This window comes from Solea senegalensis, unplaced genomic scaffold (genome assembly GCF_019176455.1).
Source record: "Solea senegalensis isolate Sse05_10M unplaced genomic scaffold, IFAPA_SoseM_1 scf7180000014913, whole genome shotgun sequence".
NCBI classification, from domain to species: domain Eukaryota; kingdom Metazoa; phylum Chordata; class Actinopteri; order Pleuronectiformes; family Soleidae; genus Solea; species Solea senegalensis.
Window position 1 is genome coordinate 21515 of NW_025321170.1, and position 15281 is coordinate 36795.

Genomic DNA, 15281 nt, shown 5'->3' on the forward strand with positions numbered 1-15281 from the left:
GCACGAAAATTTGGGGGTATTACACATACACAACATATTATTATTCTGATGAGACCAAAATTAATTTGAGTATGTATGTACAATAAAATAATAAATGTGCAAGTGATTCTGGTTCCATGTTACACAAACTACATTTGTCTTTTTTATGTCTTGGGATTTGGAGAAGCATAAATTGTGTATATTAATATACAGTATTGTGCCAAAAAGCCTTTGCTCTTGAGGAACACTTTCAAACCGGCGTCCCTCTTTGACGTACTTCTTCTTGTTTGGCCCACACGGTTCGCCGTAGTCGGAAAGATGGCGACCGTAGCACTGGTTAGCCGTCCTGCGAGTGTCCTTCCGAGGATTTCTAGTGAGTACTTTATTTACAGTGATTAGTTCACGTGTACACGTGTGTCTTGGACTATAGAAAAGCACATGTATACGTGTATGAAATCTTTCGTTTGCTCACGTTTAAACGGCAGCCACTGGAGCAGTGACCTTGCTAACTGGTTCGGCTAATCCCCCGCTAGCAAACACTTTAGCTTTGCTAGGAGCTCATTTGTGCCCTTATAATAGTATCGCAGTGTAATTTTCCAACATTAAATCTGATTCCCAACGTCTTTTATGGAATAATACATAAATAAGATAGGTTTGGTTCTTTGGTTATTATGTTGTTCTGTGAGCTACCGTGATGTGACGTCTATGTCAGAGACTCTAAACACATTGTTTTTACTTGCAGTTTTACAACCGTTTTCGTTATTTTTTGATTATTTAATTTGATTATATCACGGTGGTGATATGTTGTTGACAATAATATGCGTCTCCACAGTATGGCTGAAACGATTACTCCATTATTAGTCGTCTATTTCATGAATCGTCAACTATTCTATATTTCTTTTAGATTAGGATGTGTTATTGATCTTGTGGAAGTTCAGGTGTTTTAGTAGCTGGAGTATGGCTAAAGCCATGTTGATATGACTTTGCAACACGTAAACAGAAACTTAAATATACAGGCAGTGTTGAACAGAGAGTCTTTCTGCTTTGGGTTCAATGCAACAAAGACTCAAACGGTTCACATCTGATCCCATAATAACAACCTGGATTGTCGAAATAAATAAAAGTCTAAATTGTTTGTAAAAAAAAAATGCGTTAACTGTAGTTTGTGGTGATATTGAGTTTTATTGATTTAAAAACTTTGACATTAAACATCAACCAGGGTTTCCACGGGTCCTTGCAATCCTTGAAAGTTTCTGAATTTGAGAAAAAAAACTGTTGAAAGTTTCTATAAATTGCCCTAAATAGTCATTGTTGACGGTCATTGAAAGTGCTTGAATTTTGTGCAAGAAAGAAGTTAAGTTGATATTTAGGTAAAAGTCTCCCGCCACTGATGTGCCCTTGTTTTGTGACAACCAAACTTGTTTTAAGTTACCCTCCCATCGTAAACATCGTGTCAGCACATTCAGTCCTTGAAGTTGAGGTAATTGGTCTTGGAAAGTTCTTGAAAAGTGTGGGAACCCTGAGAACAAATGTTAGAAAGGGTAGTAAAACAACATATTATCAATATAAAACCTTACAGTTATGGGACACCACACAGTTTAATCAATTTAGACTGAATATTGCCCATATGAAAGTAGGATTTATTGCAGGGCAGTTGCACTAGCCTGGGGTAATTTTACATTAAAATGAATATATTATACCTTGTTATGCTGATGAAATTCTGCCTTGTGTTGTTCCTCTCCTCTCATTAGGTAGCTGCTCCCCTGCCATATTGTCGGCTGCCTCAGTCTCCACTGGCCAGCAGAGGAGGCTGCAACATACCCTCGTCCCCAAAGGGAAAGGGGGGCGCTCTTCTTCCAGTGGAATATCAGCCACAGTGTTTGGGGCCACAGGTTTCCTGGGTCGATATGTTGTCAATCAGCTGGGTTAGTTTAAAAATACAGCATAACTATTGACACCTTGAGCTACTTTACTCTTTTAAGCTAAATGCATATTGAATGAATGAATTGCAAAGTGAGTACAACAACATCTCTTTTTTGAAGGTATGATTGCAAGTGTTAATCTCCTGATAATTTGCAGGTCGGATTGGCTCTCAGGTTGTAATCCCACACCGCTGTGATCAGTATGACCTCATGTACTTTAGAACGATGGGCGATCTTGGACAAATTATATTCATGGTAAGATGTGTGCCATGCAGACACAAAGACGTTGGTTTGAAATAATGAAACACTTGTAAATGATCAACACTTGAATCAACAAGTGCAGATGAAATTAACTTGTTTTGTCTCTGATCTGTCTTGTTGCAGGAGTGGGATGCCAGGAACAAAGACTCCATCAAACGGGCATTGGAGCACTCTAATGTGGTCATCAACCTGGTGGGCAGAGAGTGGGAGACAAGGTATGGCAGAAAATGCATTAATCTTTAGACGCACTGCTGTAGAAACCAGAAAATGATGCAGCATTCTTTTTTAGACACTCAAAGATCTGTGTCGGAGGACTTGTAGGTAAATTCTAACTAAGGATTCACATGCTTGTTTCCTTTTTTGTGTACAGGAACTATCGCTTTGAGGATGTCTTTGTGACCATTCCTCAGCAGATCGCCAGGGCAGCCAAAGAGGCCGGCGTCTCAAAGTTAATCCACATGTCCCACCTCAACGCTGACATACGCAGCCCATCCAAGTACCTGAGGAACAAGGTGGGCTGTATCTCTATGTCATATTATCTAACACATCTGTATTCTTATGTGTTGTTGTTTTTTTGTATGCATTTGTATGCATGGGCAGGAACTGACTCTTTTGGAAACTGATTGGTTCTTATTAGTCACAATTCGATCACCAGCCGTGAAAACACTCACTTTTCCTAACAGTTCCTCCAAGTCGGTCCAAAAATAGAATCCCTGATCTTCTTCTTTGCCATTGCTTTGAATCACTCTTGATGTTTTGTAACACCCTCAAATAGACCATCCTGTTTACACCAATGCATGCATGACCAGTGTTTGGGAATTATCATATGAGATGTGATTTCAGGGGGTGCTATGAAGGATATTACTTCTGATTCTGAGCTGAAATACTTGTTATTATGGATACAACATGGAAGAAGTGCCTTAGACATACTCCTTATTTTGCGTGGCATTTAATTCAATCTTTTATTATGTGTCGTATTTCTCTATCATAGGCTGTGGGAGAGACGGCAGTGAGAGACGAGTTTCCAGATGCAATCATCATGAAGCCTGCTGAGGTCTTTGGGAGAGAGGACAGATTCTTCAACTATTACGCAAGTAAGTCCCCTTGTCAGTGACTGGTTGTGTTGTGTTAAGTTCTCTGTTGCTCCACTTCTGTTGTGGTGCATGTTTACTTCATTGTTGTCTCTTCTTTTGACCATTTAACACAGTTAAAAATATTTCATCTGCCACTAACAGCTAGCAAGCTTTATGTGTTGACCTTTAAAAGTAACTTTGATATTTATTTATTTTTCTTCTTTTCAGACATGCGCTGGTTTGGCAACTCCATTCCACTCCTGTCACTTGGGAAGAACACGGAGAAACAGCCAGTTTATGTAAGTTTGTTGAAAGGAATTGGTTATTTCAATATATAGTATATTGTATTCAAGCAATGATTGCCAGTGTCACAAAAAGTGTTGACTAAGTAGCTTCACAACGTTGATTCATATTTAGAAGCTGACATTTTTTCCCAGGTCTCTATAAAAATCCTTTTATTAGTCCTGAAACAAAGTAGCTCACATCACATTCATGAAACTCAAGTAGTCGAAAATAATGGAGCACAATTTGTCACTGTTAGCTGTGATTTTGTAACATTAAAGAGAAAAAGCACTCTTGGGCACTTGGCCTGGAATACTCTGATGCTGGAGAGAAGACAGGATACCGGAATATACAGCAATATTATATCAAGAGGAAACTAATGCAAAAATATTATATTATATATTATTATTATTATTATATTATATTAATAGCACATTTGTTAAACTTCGAGTCATTAACATATTTTGTGTTTAAGGATTTTTGATAGTCCTATAGAGTCAGTATTCATCGTGAGATTCAAAAGTCTGAGACCACATTCACTCACTTTACTGCAGCTATTTAAGGAACCGTGACAAACTGAACAAAACTGTCGTCTTTGTGCCTGCAGGTGGTGGATGTGGCCAAGGCCATCGTCAATGCTATCAAAGATCCTGATTCTAATGGAAAGACCTACGCACTAGTCGGGTAGGTGTTCAGCTCCAAAACAGCTTTGTCTGAAAACTTGTGCATTCATGTTCAGAGAATACATTCCTTCTGAAATGGTAGTCACACAGATATTTATAGATGTTTAGCCCAGTGTGTTAGAATTAGTCATTGAACAGTTATACAATCACACTTTTGGCAAGTATATTCAATTTCTGCCAATAAATCTTCCAAAATGTTACTCTCTGTGTCACATCAACAATCTGTCCTGAGATGATGTAGTTTCTGTATCATTTGAACTGACAGTTTTGCTCTTCTTGTTCTTGTTCTTAGCCCCAACCGGTACCTCCTTCACGACCTGGTGGAGTACATCTACGCTGTGGTACGCAGACCTTTTGTGGCCTACCCTGTTCCCCGTCAACTCTACCAGTAAGTTCCTGTTGTATTTTCATCAGCATTGATTGACTGACTAGTTAAAATAATGCATAAGACATAAGAATACACAGTTTAAGGCAGGTCTGTATTTCTGTCAGGCATTTATCGATTGAACACTTTATACCAATTACTTATTAATATACAGATCCGTGGTTCACAAGCTGTATGTGTATCCCCTGTGGTATGTGAGCTTCTTCTAGTAGTACTTGGATAAGAATCATATTCTAATTATTAGTCACTTTATCTCTCTGTCCATCTTAATCTAATTTGATGAACATTTATGTGGGTTTTTGCATATGTTTGGTAATTTACTTGAGGTCATATGTCTTATATTTAAAAACCTCACTCACTTACTTATATTTTGTTGTGTTTTATATTCCGCTTTGTTTATTTAAGTCTTTTGTTATTCTTTGTTATTTTATTGTGTGCCTTTAAGCCGGGAGTTGCTGCGAAATCTGGTTATGTCCTCATAATGACAATAAAAAAAATCTTGATTCTTGATTTACCTCATGTTTCTTTTCAGCCTCGGTGCTAGGTTTTTTGCAATGACCCCCTTTGAGCCGTGGACGAGCCCAGACAAAGTGGACAGGGTAAGAAAAGGACAGCAGATTTGGCTCCGTTTGCATTTACTGAGGTCAGTAAAAGAATGAGCAATAACTCTTTGCTGCATTTTTTTCTATTTATATTGCAGTTTCACCAATCAGACATGAAGTACCCAGGACTTCCTGGTCTGGAGGATCTCGGTATCACTCCCAACACCGTGGAACAAAAGGCTATCCAGGTTCTGCGTCGTCACCGTCGGTTCCGTTACCTGGAAACTGACTTGGACGACGCAAAGCCAGCCAAGCAGATCAACTATTAAACTATTTGATGAGAAAATTCACCATCACTATGGCAACCAGAGGACATCATACCTCTGCTGTGTCCTTTTGTCAGTAACTGTCTTCTGTACATATAAATAAAAACAATTATCCTTTAAAAGTTGAAGATTATTCATGGTGTTTTTGAATGTTTTCTAAGTGTTCACCTTTTGTTTTTTAATGATGTCCCACTGGATTCCTACATTTTATTTTATTACACCTTTTATAGCTTTTGTAATTAATACACAGCAGCGCTGATACTTAACTCAACAGCAGTTTGCTGAAGAGATGCCACCTGGGATGAGAGCAGTTTAACAGTGACTAATGATGAGAAACACAATTAGTTTATTTCATAACGACAGTGTATACAGCAGTGAGTAAGTACGAGATGTAAGCCTGCTGGATTATAGCAAACAAGTACACAAATATACATGTGAAAAGAGGCTTATATTAACCAAAATCTAAATCTATTTCAAGACTTCTAAAAGTGTCATATTTACTGCACACCTTTATTGTGGTATTTAAATTACAGAATTAATTCCCCTATATTGACAACAGAGTTTGGAAGCATAAGAAATCCCAGTTGAACAAAACCATAAAATGTGTAAAAAATCAAAAGAATGAATGAATAAATTCAATTATGAATGACCATGTAAAAAAAGTGGACCAAGACAAAGAGACTTAGGTCTCCAAATAACCTGACAAGCATTATATGCTCAACAATATAAATGAGACACTTTCTCTCATTCAAGCTATAATTTGTGATTTGTGTGCTGTAGAAATGCAATAAGGTTGACAAATGTTTAGTGTTTTTAGAGAAAACTGACGGGGCTTTCTAGTGTAGTTGTTTTCAAATTCAATTCAATTCAAAGACTCTTGCTGGTTCCACGGTTGAGCTCGTAAACATGAAGTGAAAACTCCAAACTGTAGAGGGCGACAAAATCCTGTAAACACAGTTTTTCAGGCGGAAGTAGTTTTCAACTCACCCGTAGTCGATTGGCTTGGCTTCAGAGTGCTCATAAATGATTGGTTAGAAACGCGGAAATCTATCACAGTTAGCCAATCACAAAGAGCAGAGTATGGGGCGGGTCCTCAGATGTACCCGCCCACCCGGTCTGCAGAAGCCAGAAGGGGAAAACTGATACGCTACGTACCCACGATTATACCTTCTCGTCGTTAAATTCGTTTTAAAAAAGAGCCAATTTCTTCGTTTTTAATACACGTATGTTCGTAAAGTTTCACGGAATAAACGTTGACGCGGACCTTCGCTGTATGTTGGGTAATGTCATCCTACAAGTATTACACATTTGAATGAAGTGACAGGTGACAACTGTGTTTGTGGGGAAGTTTAACAAGCTAAACACACAGCTAACCCTGTAACAGCTTTACAGATACTTCTGTCAAACACGGAAACAAAAATCATTTATTCTTTTAGGTCATGACTCTTTGTTGGACAGTTCATAGTTTATATGGTTGTAATCCGTCATCCTAAATTGGTGATTAAGATTAGTTGGTATAGTGTTAGTATAGCAGTTGTTCTGCTTGTTAGTAGGGATGTACGATATTATTGGCAGATATTGGTTTTAAAATATATTATTGGATATGTATAATAAATGTTTATTTATTTTACTCAGTTTGTCAGTTTTGTAGTTTGTCTACATCTACGGTGAAATGAGCAGGTAAAATGTTATATTAATTTCACTACAGAAAAGACTAAATGACTTGAACAAGTACTCCTGATATATCAGCATATCGGCAAAAAGTCTAATATTCTATTTGCCTACTTTTGAGCAGTATTTTAGGTATCATCCTTGCTAATTTCAATGTGATTGTGCTCTTTACTGTTTATGTATTCAAAGAAGTCGGTAAACACTTCTTGTATTCTCCCATACAGGTGCTCATAACAATGGAGAAAGATGAAGAAGGAAAAGCAGGTGAATCACAGCCACCGCCTCATACACAGCAGCCGTGTCGCTTCTTCTCTCAGGGAAGACACTGCAGTTATGGCAAGAAATGTAGATTTCTACATGTGACACGTTTACCGAACGAGCCAGATGCCACACCTCTAAACTCAGAAAACCCTGGTGAAACTTTGGGGGACAGGCCTCCTCTCGTTGATAACTCCAGGGCTGCTCCAGCAGGACCTCGCCGCCGCCCCTGTCGCTACTTCCTCTCAGGCTACTGTGCCATGGAGGACAGGTGTCGCTTCTGGCATCCGCCACAGTTCCCTTTAGTGGACAATCTGCCTGTTGCAAGCAGTCAAACGAGACCCGCTCAGAGGAAGCCACCAGTACCTCACCCCAGTGTCCTCCACGAGGTCAAGCTGTGTGACTTGACAGAGGAAACCACAGGGAAGCTCCGCGACACCGAAATCAAGCAGCTGAAGAAACGTTTCCCGAAAGACCAGCTGATTATTCAGGAACGAAGTGATGGCAAAATGACTTATTATAGGATGGCTGTGGCGGCCACGGATCCAGATTGGGTAAACATTTTATTCTACCCTCTTAACTCCACCTACAACTTATGTACATTTGCATTTTGTCATTTGTAGCCCCTTTTATCCAAAGCAACTTAGAAATGATACACTGCAGACACAGCCTTCATGAAACCTCTTGCACTGGCATCCCTTCGATTGGAGATGATTAGAAATGCTCTAATCATCTTACCCACTCTTACCCACAGCCTTTTGACCTGAAAGAAATTGACGTCATGGTGAGCTTCCCTGACAATTACCCCCAAGAGGTAAAGGTTTCCGCAGAGTTATGCTACATGTTTTTAACCAAGTGAAATAAACAAAACCATTTCTCATGACTTTGATAAAATTTCCCTTAGATTTTCACTGTAGATATACCACTGGATCAGGCTCTACCATCTGTGATGGCGAGGTAAAATCTTTTTTTAATTTTTTTACGTTTTGAATGATTGACATCAGTTACAGTGATTTGTTTGTGTAATGTTTCCTGTGCAGACATGTGCAACAAGCATCTTTGGAGTGGCTCCAGGCCAAGCATGCAACCAATCAGCTCATGGGGAAGGTTGAGCTGCTCTTTCGGCCATTTCTCCGCTGGCTGGATCGCAGTTTGGAGAGACTGTTCACTGAAGGAGCGAGGCAGGTGAGACCCCAACCTTTGTGGATTAGAGCATGAGGTCGTAAAAACTGATAAATTATTGATCCGATGTTTCTGCTTAGAACTGCGGCTTTCATTTTGTACGATAGTACAGTTGCAAAGCTTCCTCCTGGATGTAACGCTAACTTTTGTCTTTGGCGTGACAATAAATATAGGCTAACATCCACCTGTGTGAGAGTGAGTGTATTCTTCAGCTTACGCTAATTGTGTCAGGTATTTGTCTAGGACTTGTGTCACGTTCAGTCAATGTTCCCTGAGGAAATGGTTTCAGATTAATGTGATTTACACATCTTCCTTTTTAATTGACTGAATTTAAATTCATTCGTTCAACATTTTTTCAAACATTTTTTTTGCAGTTGAAAAAAGACGTTGATTTAGAAAAGGCTGGACTGCAGTTTATATCGTACCAGGAGCTCCAGGCTACTGTATGTGAAAAGTCAGAGACTGATCACTCCGCTGATCCTGCTTCTGACACCACCGCCGCTGCTGCTGCTACGGATGCAGATGAGGACACCGCCAGTAACGGAGAGCTGGTTAATATGGAGGGTGAGGGGAAAAATGGAGAAGATGGAGGTTGTAAGAAGGAGCAGTATCAGGAAGAGGATGAGGAGGATGGTGAGGAGGTGGCAGCTGCTAGTCATCTGGTGGAGAACATCAAGATTAGCAATTCTCGCAGAGGCACAGAGGTGAAGGTGCTGGGACTGAGGCTGGGGGAGAACACAGCCACCGTCGTTGCCCAACAGATTACAGTTTGCCTTCAGTGCAATAGGTAAGTAATGAGGAAAAAAAACATGACAAAATACACATCAAGAGTTTGTTTTAACCTGACTCCGTCTTGTCCACAGGTGTAAGGTAACTGCCGATCTGACCCTCAGTGGAAGGACAGCCTGCACAGCTCAGTGTGACAAGTGCAGTTCAAGCATCAGTGCTGCGTTCAGGCCCTGCGTGTTGCACCATTACAGCGACGTCCTGGGATACCTGGACCTCCACAACGTTGTGCCCACTGACCTCGTGCTTCAGGACTGTGACTTTATCGTGGGCTGCCTCAGCTGCTCCCAGGAGAGCCTTGTTCAGGTGACATGATAGAAAATGATCTGCTTATAGTAAATAATAGTCAATAGTTTAATACACTATTTAAAATGTACAGAGAAACAGCCTGCATTCAACTTTATGTTGAGATACGTGAAAATATGTCTTGTTCTTGTAAGTAACGTCTCACTGTGCTCTGTGCTCCTCTGAACTAACCTGTAATCTTGTGTTGTTTTCTAATTAGAACCTTTCCTATGGACAGACAAAGGAGTTTAATTGCGAACACTGCCACAGCAAACTCAATGTACTCACAGAGAGTGTAAAATTCCAATATATTGCGCCACGTCCCAACAAAACAGGTCAGTGCTGACCTACGTTATGTCATCAAAGGTAACAAAGTGTCCCAGTCGGCTCTTCATCACATTGTTACATAAACAGTTTCTCAGTTCATGAACGCCTCTGTAAATGTATTCCAAATGTTTGAATGTTTACTATACTTACTTACTCTTGGTGCAGGTACAAGTGCGGTAAATTTGAAGGTGATAAGAGACCCTGCTGTGCAGAAAGGGAAGCCACTACCAGAAAAAGGAACCTGCAAACATTACAAACAGAGCCATCGCTGGCTGAGGTATCGTCCTTCTTCTGATTTGCCTAATTCCTGACTGACACTTGTAATATTTTTAATCCTGCACTGAGAGCAATGAGAATCAGCCTCAGCAAGTTCAAGAGTAATGTCGAACTGTAGTTCAGTTAAAAAGACTTGGAAATCATCACAAACTATTGCTCCATTTTGATACCATTGAGGAGTCTAAAGAAATACCAGTTGTTTTAAGAAAAAATGTGAACCCATGTTCCCAGGTTTCCCTGCTGCGGCCGGGCTTATCCCTGTGATGGGTGCCACGATGAGGATCAGGACCACCCCATGGAGCTGGCCACCAGGATGCTTTGTGGCTACTGTGCCAAAGAACAGGTTCGTTTTAGATCTTTGCTGACACTGGCAAAAAGATTCAAGGTGTTTCAGCTCTTTGAGGAAGTTTGTGTTTATTTACAAACTGAAATTCTGGTATACAAAGGCCACCATAGTTCCCTGACCACGCTTGGTCTAGCCATTGTTAGCAATCCTATCAGTAACATAGGTCTACATGGTGTATTGCTCACAAAAAAACAGTGTAACACAGTGTATGTACACAGATAAAAACTTAACTTATTGTTGCACCTACTTTTGAGGATGTGTTCCAGTTAAAACTTGTGACTAGGTAATCATAAAGTCCGACTTCTGACTACAAATGGAATGCACTGTAACATCACTATTTTAGTTTTTTGATGGATTCACAGTGGACGTAAGACCAAGCTGTGCTCACTGCAACCTCTGCTGGCCCAGGCGGTAATTACTTCAGACAGTGTGATTGGCTTCTGCAATTAGTTTGAGTGATAGTCCTAGTATATTTAACTTCTTTAATTTTACACACTGGCCCTTTAAAATTCATCAAATAAAGCCACAGATAAAAATGCATTTTTGTGTTTGATCGCATGCCTAATGCATAATATTGAGTATTTTATACTAGAGAAGAGAATTATCCTAAAGAATTGAACTCATAAGGCTGATGTTAGGCTTTTTACCATTTTACTTTTGTTAAACATCATCTCCGCCATCTGTGCTGTTGCAGCCGTACAACAACGGAAAGCCTTGCGTTAGTTGTGGGAGCATGTTGACGAGAGGCGCTCGCACCAGCCACTGGGAGGGAGGACTGGGCTGCAGGAGCAAAGTCAAAATGAACAGGTACAGGTCTCCTTAAAGATGATAATAAAAAGAAGAATAAGAGAATTCCTGAAATAGAAGAAACGTTACATTTATACCAGTGCTGAAAAGGTTAAGATTTATTTTATTTTTGTCCCTCTTCACCTCAGAAATGATCGACAGAAATATGCCAACACCAACAAAACGATTTCAAGGAAAGCAGCCAGTGAGAAGAAGTAGCCGGCGAAGAAGAGTTGTGGTGTGTTCCACTTGTGACATCATGATACAATGAATCATGGAAAATTACAAAGTAATTCATGTTCTCATGATCGTTTTGGTTTTTTTATCTGTGTTTCAAATATTTGCTGTGGATTGAGTGAGAGGACTTTGCACCATTTTTGGGTTTTAGGGTCAGTTCACAAAAGTCTGTGCAGCTCATTTGATCGGATGGGTGAAAAAATAAAGCCCATTAAAACTGTAAGTAGCATTAAATAGGCCTTTACACCCCCCCCCCCAACCCTCCGTGTGTGTGTGTGGACGTGATGTGAGTTCTGGATGATGTTTGAAGGACATTGAAGCTCTTGTTGCTGTCTGTGTCCAGTAGGTGGCGCTTGAGAAAAGTCTTGGTTCATTTCAAATGAAGCTTGTACCCCTGAAGATTTCATGTAGTGTCGAAAATGCATTTACAGCAGAAAGTTCTCGATCTGCCCCCAAACCACGTACAGAACAAAGGCAGGGTTGCGAACAAAATCAAAGCAAAACATATGACCTTCATGCCCTTCATGAGTTCTGTGTAGCAACAGGAGAATAATGAAGACAAAATTCTCAAAAAGCTCCAACAGCCCCAAACGTTCTATTCTTTGGTACCTTCCCTTGCGGTATAAGGGTAAAATGGTACGGTACGGTAAGACCAGCTCCACCCCCGACAGTCGACTGATTTGGCGACAGAAAAATGTCACTCCCTTGACCGGTGTCCGCAATCTATTCTCATACAAAGCTTGACGTCTTGTTGAGGCAAACCGCCACACCACGTCTTTTGTGTCCCGTTCGATGTTGTCATTCGTTGTCGTCGCACCAGTCCAAACATGAGCCTGACCCAGGGGCTTGTCCATCCTAAACTGCAATACTGTACCATGATGGAAACACGGCATAAGACACCAAGAGATCTAGAGCTGCACAGTTTGTATAGTTTGTGGAGAAAATTTGCAAAGTATAAGGAGAATGTTGCTGGTTGATGGCCTGAAAGAATTGTTGACCACTATGTTTTGTCTAATGCTTGTTCTTGAACGCTGCTGTTAATCTCCTGATTAGGGTCTGTTTGACGACATTGAGCTGCCAATAGGGTCAGTTCCAGTTGGGAGCAAAGTTCCTTCTGTTGAACTCTCCTATATAAAGGCAGAACTTTGTGTGGATCATGAGACCTGCAGCAGCAGCAGCAGCTTTCATTATCCCCCCGAGCACGATGTTGAACATCAGTGAGCTGCCGCAGCAGGAGCAGCACCTTCCCTTCAGGACCTCAGACCGTCTGCTGCAGCCTTTCTGGGATAACTTGCTTCTTCACCACCTGCCTCTTATCTCGTCACCCTTTTTCCCAGTTCTTCTGGCCTTTTCCAGTTATCTCATCTTCAGCGCGCCTTTCGCCGCTCTAGATCTCCTGGGAGAGAAGCTGCCCGTGATGCATCAGTACAAGATCCAGCCAGACAGACAGCCGACACTGGCCATGATGGCCAACAGTTTCTTCAAGGCGCTGTACAACCACGTCGTCTTTGTCCTCCCGTCTGTCGTCATTGGAGTGTTCGTGTTGCCCGCCCTGACACTGCCACTCGAGGCTCCCACTCTGTATGAGGTGTTCGTAGATGGACTGGCAGTTCTTCTCCTCTTTGACACGCAGTATTACATTTGGCATTTCATACATCATAAGCACTCGCAGCTGTACCGGTGGGTCCACGCCACCCACCACGAGTACATGGCGCCGTTCTCATGGTCGACGGAGCAGCTTAGCATCCCAGAGCTCATGACCGTGGGTCTCTGGAGCAACCAGGACCCTGTTCTTCTAAAATGTCACCCACTGACCACGTGGTTCGTCACTGTGTTCAGTATCTGGATGTCCGTGGAGGACCACATAGGCTATGACCTGCCGTGGACCCTCAATCATCTGGTGCCTTTCGGTCTGCTGGGCGGTGCACCTGCTCATGACATGCACCACCAGAAGCCAAACAGTAACTACGCTCCATTCTTCAGCCATTGGGACATCATCTTCGGCACCAAGGTTCCTCTAAAAATGAATAAGAGATTGCTTAAGACTGAAAAGACTTCTTAGCAGATTGTTGCCACTGTCATTTTAACAGTATCACATTCTTTCTCTTTGTGAAGTCATTATTTTTATCTTTTGTCTCTTTCATGTTTGCCTCTGCTGCTTCTCTTGGTTTCCTCTGGGAAACAATGAAATCTATTTTTTATGTTTTTTAAATTCAATAAAATGATCGTTTATGGAAACTGTTAAAGTTGTCTTTCTTTGTTATGCAAGTTGAAACACTACATTACGCTCACACATCATTCAAGTCATTATTGCAGTGAAGTAAGCGACTGTAATCGATCTTTGGAAATGACTTCTTGTTGGAGCTTTTCTCCCAATCCTCTTACATAATTGTTACGACCCAGCTCGTTAAGAGGGAAATAACATAAAACCAAGGTGGTATGTGGTAAAAAAAAACACAGGAGTTGATTATAATTTACAAAATGGGCCAACAGAAAAAGGGCAGAGGATGCTGTTCAAATGAAACAAGAATCAAATGGAAAAGGACTCTTCAAAAGGAAGAGCTAGGTTGCTTTGTTAAGGCACAATACAAAAATGAAACTCCACTTGAACATAACTAAGATTTACTTCACTACAACAATTGCTGTCCGGTCCTCCTGAGACTCCGCCCATACCAAACTCAGGTTAATTAAGGAGGACAACGCCCAGCAGCTTTAACAATAAAGCAAAATGTTTGAAAGAGCTTTGCTCAGCAATATTTCTCAGGGAAATTCCACAAAAATAATAATGAGCTTTCAGACAAGAAACAAGAAAATCCTGTTTCGCAAACGGTGTCACCCAGAGGTTAACCACAACACTTAAGGAATTAAGAGCAATTATGTGGGAATTTAAGAAGTTCTGCTTTGACTTTGTGAAAACCTCCACACTGGCAGAAATATGGAATTTATTGCAATTTTAAAATAAGTACAGCAAATTTGGATCTCAAGTGAACAAATGTAAAGGAAGGAAAAAAAAAAATCCACAGTGCATTTGTGTAGTATTTTCTTTTATTTTACTATGTTCTAAAATGTTTTGTTTTGTTCAAACAAAATGTTTTTTTCTCATTTTGGATAACATACTATACTATGAATTTTTTGTCTGATTTTGGACGACATACAATACTATGACTTTTTTGTCACATTTTGGACGACATACTAAACTATGACTTTTTTGTCACATTTTGGACGACATACTAAACTATGACTTTTTGTCACATTTTGTATACTCATTTTTTGTCACGACATACTAAACTATGACATTTTTGTCACATTTAGACTGATATGCTAAACTATAACTTTTGTCACATTTGGACGACATACTATGCAGGCTTTTGACTGTTTTGGACTGACATTCTATACTATGACTTTTGTCTGATTTTTAGACAACAGCCTGGCCGCTATATTTTTGACATGATTTTGAATGACATTCTATACTGCTGACATGTACGATTTTTGGATGACATATTATATTATGACTTTTTTGTCACATTTTGGACGACATACTATACTATGACTTTTTTGTCTCATTTTGGGCGACATACTATACTATGACTTTTTTGTCTAATTTTGGACGACATAATATACTATGACTTTTTTGTCTAATTTTGGACGACATACTATATTATGACGCTTTTTAC

The 15281-nt window shown here is 40.3% G+C and overlaps 3 protein-coding genes across 7 annotated transcripts; all 3 read left to right on the forward strand.

Annotated features, from left to right (window-relative positions):
- The first annotated feature begins 269 nt into the window (after window positions 1-269).
- Window positions 270-5586, forward strand: ndufa9a (NADH:ubiquinone oxidoreductase subunit A9a). The gene is made up of 11 exons (XM_044016958.1): window positions 270-352; window positions 1731-1904; window positions 2059-2156; window positions 2286-2377; window positions 2533-2674; window positions 3154-3256; window positions 3464-3534; window positions 4125-4201; window positions 4493-4588; window positions 5118-5184; window positions 5286-5586. The coding sequence occupies exons 1-11, from the start codon at window positions 298-300 to the stop codon at window positions 5454-5456; spliced, it is 1146 nt and encodes a 381-aa protein (XP_043872893.1). The 5' UTR covers window positions 270-297; the 3' UTR covers window positions 5457-5586.
- Window positions 5587-6570: 984 nt separating this feature from the next.
- Window positions 6571-13062, forward strand: si:dkey-24l11.2 (uncharacterized protein LOC100034462 homolog). Of its 5 annotated transcripts, none has more exons than XR_006358620.1 (13): window positions 6571-6733; window positions 7349-7936; window positions 8137-8196; window positions 8287-8339; window positions 8423-8567; window positions 8939-9351; window positions 9428-9656; window positions 9856-9970; window positions 10128-10239; window positions 10470-10581; window positions 11279-11391; window positions 11520-11659; window positions 12999-13062. XR_006358620.1 is itself a non-coding variant. In XM_044016962.1 (13 exons), exons 2-12 carry the CDS (start codon window positions 7361-7363, stop codon window positions 11587-11589), a joined length of 1998 nt encoding a protein of 665 aa, XP_043872897.1. In that variant the 5' UTR covers window positions 6571-6733; window positions 7349-7360; the 3' UTR covers window positions 11590-11608; window positions 12999-13062. The 5 variants fall into 5 exon arrangements, 3 of the variants coding, with proteins under 3 accessions (XP_043872897.1, XP_043872896.1, XP_043872898.1); XR_006358621.1 differs by having other exon boundaries at window positions 12945-13008; XM_044016962.1 differs by having other exon boundaries at window positions 11520-11608.
- On the forward strand, window positions 11749-13845 carry ch25hl1.1 (cholesterol 25-hydroxylase like 1, tandem duplicate 1). The gene has a single exon (XM_044016964.1). It carries the CDS (start codon window positions 12764-12766, stop codon window positions 13667-13669), a length of 906 nt encoding a protein of 301 aa, XP_043872899.1. The 5' UTR covers window positions 11749-12763; the 3' UTR covers window positions 13670-13845.
- Window positions 13846-15281: the final 1436 nt, after the last annotated feature.